Here is a 3,203-nt window from a genome sequence, read left to right as displayed (position 1 = left end):
ATCAGAGTTATAATAAGAAGGTTGAATGTATGATGAACTTCGATTAGAATCAATTTTAGCTAAACTTTATCATATATCTCATAATCATGAGCTTCCTTTTATCTGTTACCCATGTATTGACGTTAATACTATTTCTTAGTATTTCTAGCGTCATGTGTGAGATCGTACTTCCACTAAAGGGTGGTGAATAACATGTATAATTAATTTTACAAGTTGATATTAAATGAAACAAATAAATCAATCAATCACAGTTTGTAGCGGAATAGTGATTAAACAACTTTGCAATGAAATAAAGATTAACTACTAAACACTTATTTAATTTATAATGAAATAAATACTAAGTTACTTTGCAATAGAATCAATACTAAGTTAACTTGCAATAGAATCAATGTTAAATCAACTTGCACTAGAATCAATATTAAATGAACTTATTGCAAGATAATTACTAAATAAATTTGATTATATAATTTGGATTAATGAAAAGAACAAAAGTAATACCACACAATTACTCAAGGATTTAACGTGGTTCAACTTCTCACCGGGGTTCCTACGTCCACGGCGTATGATTCGTCAGATGGATTAATTCCGAAATCCCTCTAAAAGATCTCCTTTCCAAAAAGTTTCTGGATGTGGAGAAACCTCTTACAAGAATCAAATATATCGAGCACATATGAATAACATGTAAGGCAACAATAATATAGAAATAAAATTAATAATACAGTGTTGCCAATTTGAGCTTGGAGAGCACTTGGACGTAACATATCAGCAATATCATGAGGAAGTGGTGAGAATTGATTATTTGAGTGCTAAAACATATACCTTGGTCCTTCTTTTACTACTGACATGACACTTATCCGGTCACTTGGAAAACATTTCTAATCGTCCGGACCCTGTTAATGGGTCTGGAAATTCGATCCACTTCGACTCTGGATCAAGACGACTCAGTGGCTTCTGATCACTTAGATTCCCTCCGAGCGCCTGCGCTTGGAGCATGGTCAATTTCTATTACTTAATCGTCTCCTCTAGATCGTTGGATCTCAAGTTGGGTCACCTGAAAGCTCCTCTAATCGCTAGACACTAAGATGCTCAGACCTTGTTCCAGTCACCCAAAAGTTCCTAACTTGGTCTGTCTAATCTTATCTCCATATGGTTGCTCGAATACCTTCCGATAAACACCAAGTAGCTTCCTGTAATACAAAGTTAATCCACAAAACATATTTACTAAGTTTCGAACAAAATTGGTTGTCCACCTTGACTTAAAAATTTAAGTCAGTTTCTTAGTCAGGTTTGCACCTAGTAATTTGACTACACTTGGACCTAGAATGAAAATGTGTTTCTTACTACTTTCTGTATCAAAGACACTTAACTTACCATTTCCTAGTACTTCCAGGACTTACTTTTGTCAAGTGCCTGGTCTAGCTCATGCTGACCTACTGGAACTTCTACTGCCTAATGTCTGATCATATAACCCACTAGATCTTTTCACTGCTTGCTACATACCAATTCTACCACTGCACTACTTGATACCTACCAAGTCTTCCACTACCTAATGTCTTGTCACCTGACCCACTAAGAATTTCTACTGCTTAGTATCTAGTCACCTGACCTACCAAGACTTCTTATCCTTTATCAAATTACCTACACTTAACACACATATTAGATCCACAAACAACCTAATTTTAAACTCACCATATATCAAAATATAGGTTCGATGTGGTGCTCACTGCACCAACACCATGATCGTCATCTTAGGTTGCATGTGTGTAACCTTACTCACATGTCCAAGGCTCTAGTGCTAAAGTGGGGAACATCACAACCACAGGGTGCATTGCTATTATCATTTCGAATTTCTCGTTGGACTATAGTGTCAAAAGGGGATGATGTTTCGTTACATTGTGTTCTTGCTCATTAATTGCATCAAGTCGATTTTCATCAATTCTCAATTGGCTCTTCCCGTTAAAAGTAGGAGCTTTGTTTTTCCGTATCTCTTTGGTAAAAATTATAGGAGCTTTGCCTTTACCTTAATTTGTGGACTTTGATTGTTTTTAGGGTTCGGATGTCTAAGAGCGTCTAGGCTAAGATCTGAATAATAAAAATTGTTAGTCAAAAACATAATTATCATCATCTTCATCACCAACATCTCCTCTAGTTTAAAATTTTTTGATTTGATAAAAAATTGAGATGGTCATGGTGGATCTCCTATTTCATCAATTAATAGATTTCAACCTCAACAGCGCTCTACAAATCCATCATTGGATCATCCTCATTCTGGACAAATCCAATATCAAATAGGTCTACATTTTGTTCTTCCTTCTCTTTTGCTACGGCTCTTACTTGAAAACGTATATTATACTAAACGTAGATTATCTTCTCCCAGTGATAATAAGAAAGACAATTTCACACTTTTGTATGAATGAGATGATTAAAAGCTCTGCCTCGTAGCTCCTTTATAGGTCTTCTTCGGATGTTGACGTGACATCTTCCGATCGACTGAACCATCATCAATCGCTTGGACCATCATCGATCGCCTAGGAGTCTGCTAACATAGCTACAACGGTTATCTAGTAATATAAATAATCTATGATCCCAATCACCTAGAAGCATATACAGTCGCCTGCGATCGCCTGCTCGCCTCCAATCGCCTAATAGACCTCGACTCCAACAATCAAAGGTTTTCTCTAGCCAGTCATCTAGGCTCCCTCCCAGTCGCCTAGAACCCATGAACTTCACTTTCTTGCATTAGTTACATGTAATTAATATGATATGAATTTCAACTTTACTTGTGCGTACCTTAGCTAGATGTTCAACTCCCAACTGACCCATCTAATGTGATTTGTCAAGTCACAGCTCCCAACTACCTCCACTTGGACATATCTGTCAAGCCACAGCTCCCAGCTACCTCCACTTGGACTTATCTACCAAGTCACAGCTCCCAGTTGCCTCCACTTGGACTTCGTCCTACTTAGTTCCTAATTAGATCTTTTCTGCTTGATTCCCAACAAGACTTAACCAACTGTCAGGTTTCCAACCAGGACTTTCACACTTGTCAAGCTTCCCTAGGGCTTGGTCATTTGCCTTATTTCCAACCAAGACTTCCACCTGTCAAGTAACCTACTTCACTTGACATAAAAACATCAGCTCATAACAACCTAATTTTACACTTAGTCATACATCAAAACTCTAGGTTCATTACAGTGGTTTCA

General features: G+C 37.3%; 1 protein-coding gene across 1 annotated transcript in view; it reads right to left on the bottom strand.

Annotated features, from left to right (window-relative positions):
* Positions 1–2,823, bottom strand: part of LOC141829173 (putative sodium/metabolite cotransporter BASS4, chloroplastic) — a gene marked incomplete at its 3' end in the record, with an annotated part of 61,163 nt that extends 58,340 nt beyond the window's left edge. The window contains 1 exon segment of the mRNA XM_074716589.1: positions 2,791–2,823. Coding sequence (XP_074572690.1) covers positions 2,791–2,823 — 33 coding nt within the window.
* Between the last annotated feature and the right edge of the window lie 380 nt (positions 2,824–3,203).

This window comes from Curcuma longa, chromosome 5 (genome assembly GCF_044706935.1).
Source record: "Curcuma longa cultivar G26 ecotype Majalengka, Jawa Barat chromosome 5, ITB_CL_G26_1.1, whole genome shotgun sequence".
Classification (NCBI taxonomy): domain Eukaryota; kingdom Viridiplantae; phylum Streptophyta; class Magnoliopsida; order Zingiberales; family Zingiberaceae; genus Curcuma; species Curcuma longa.
The sequence above is the reverse complement of the archived record's forward strand: the minus strand, read 5'-3'. Positions and strand labels throughout refer to the sequence as shown.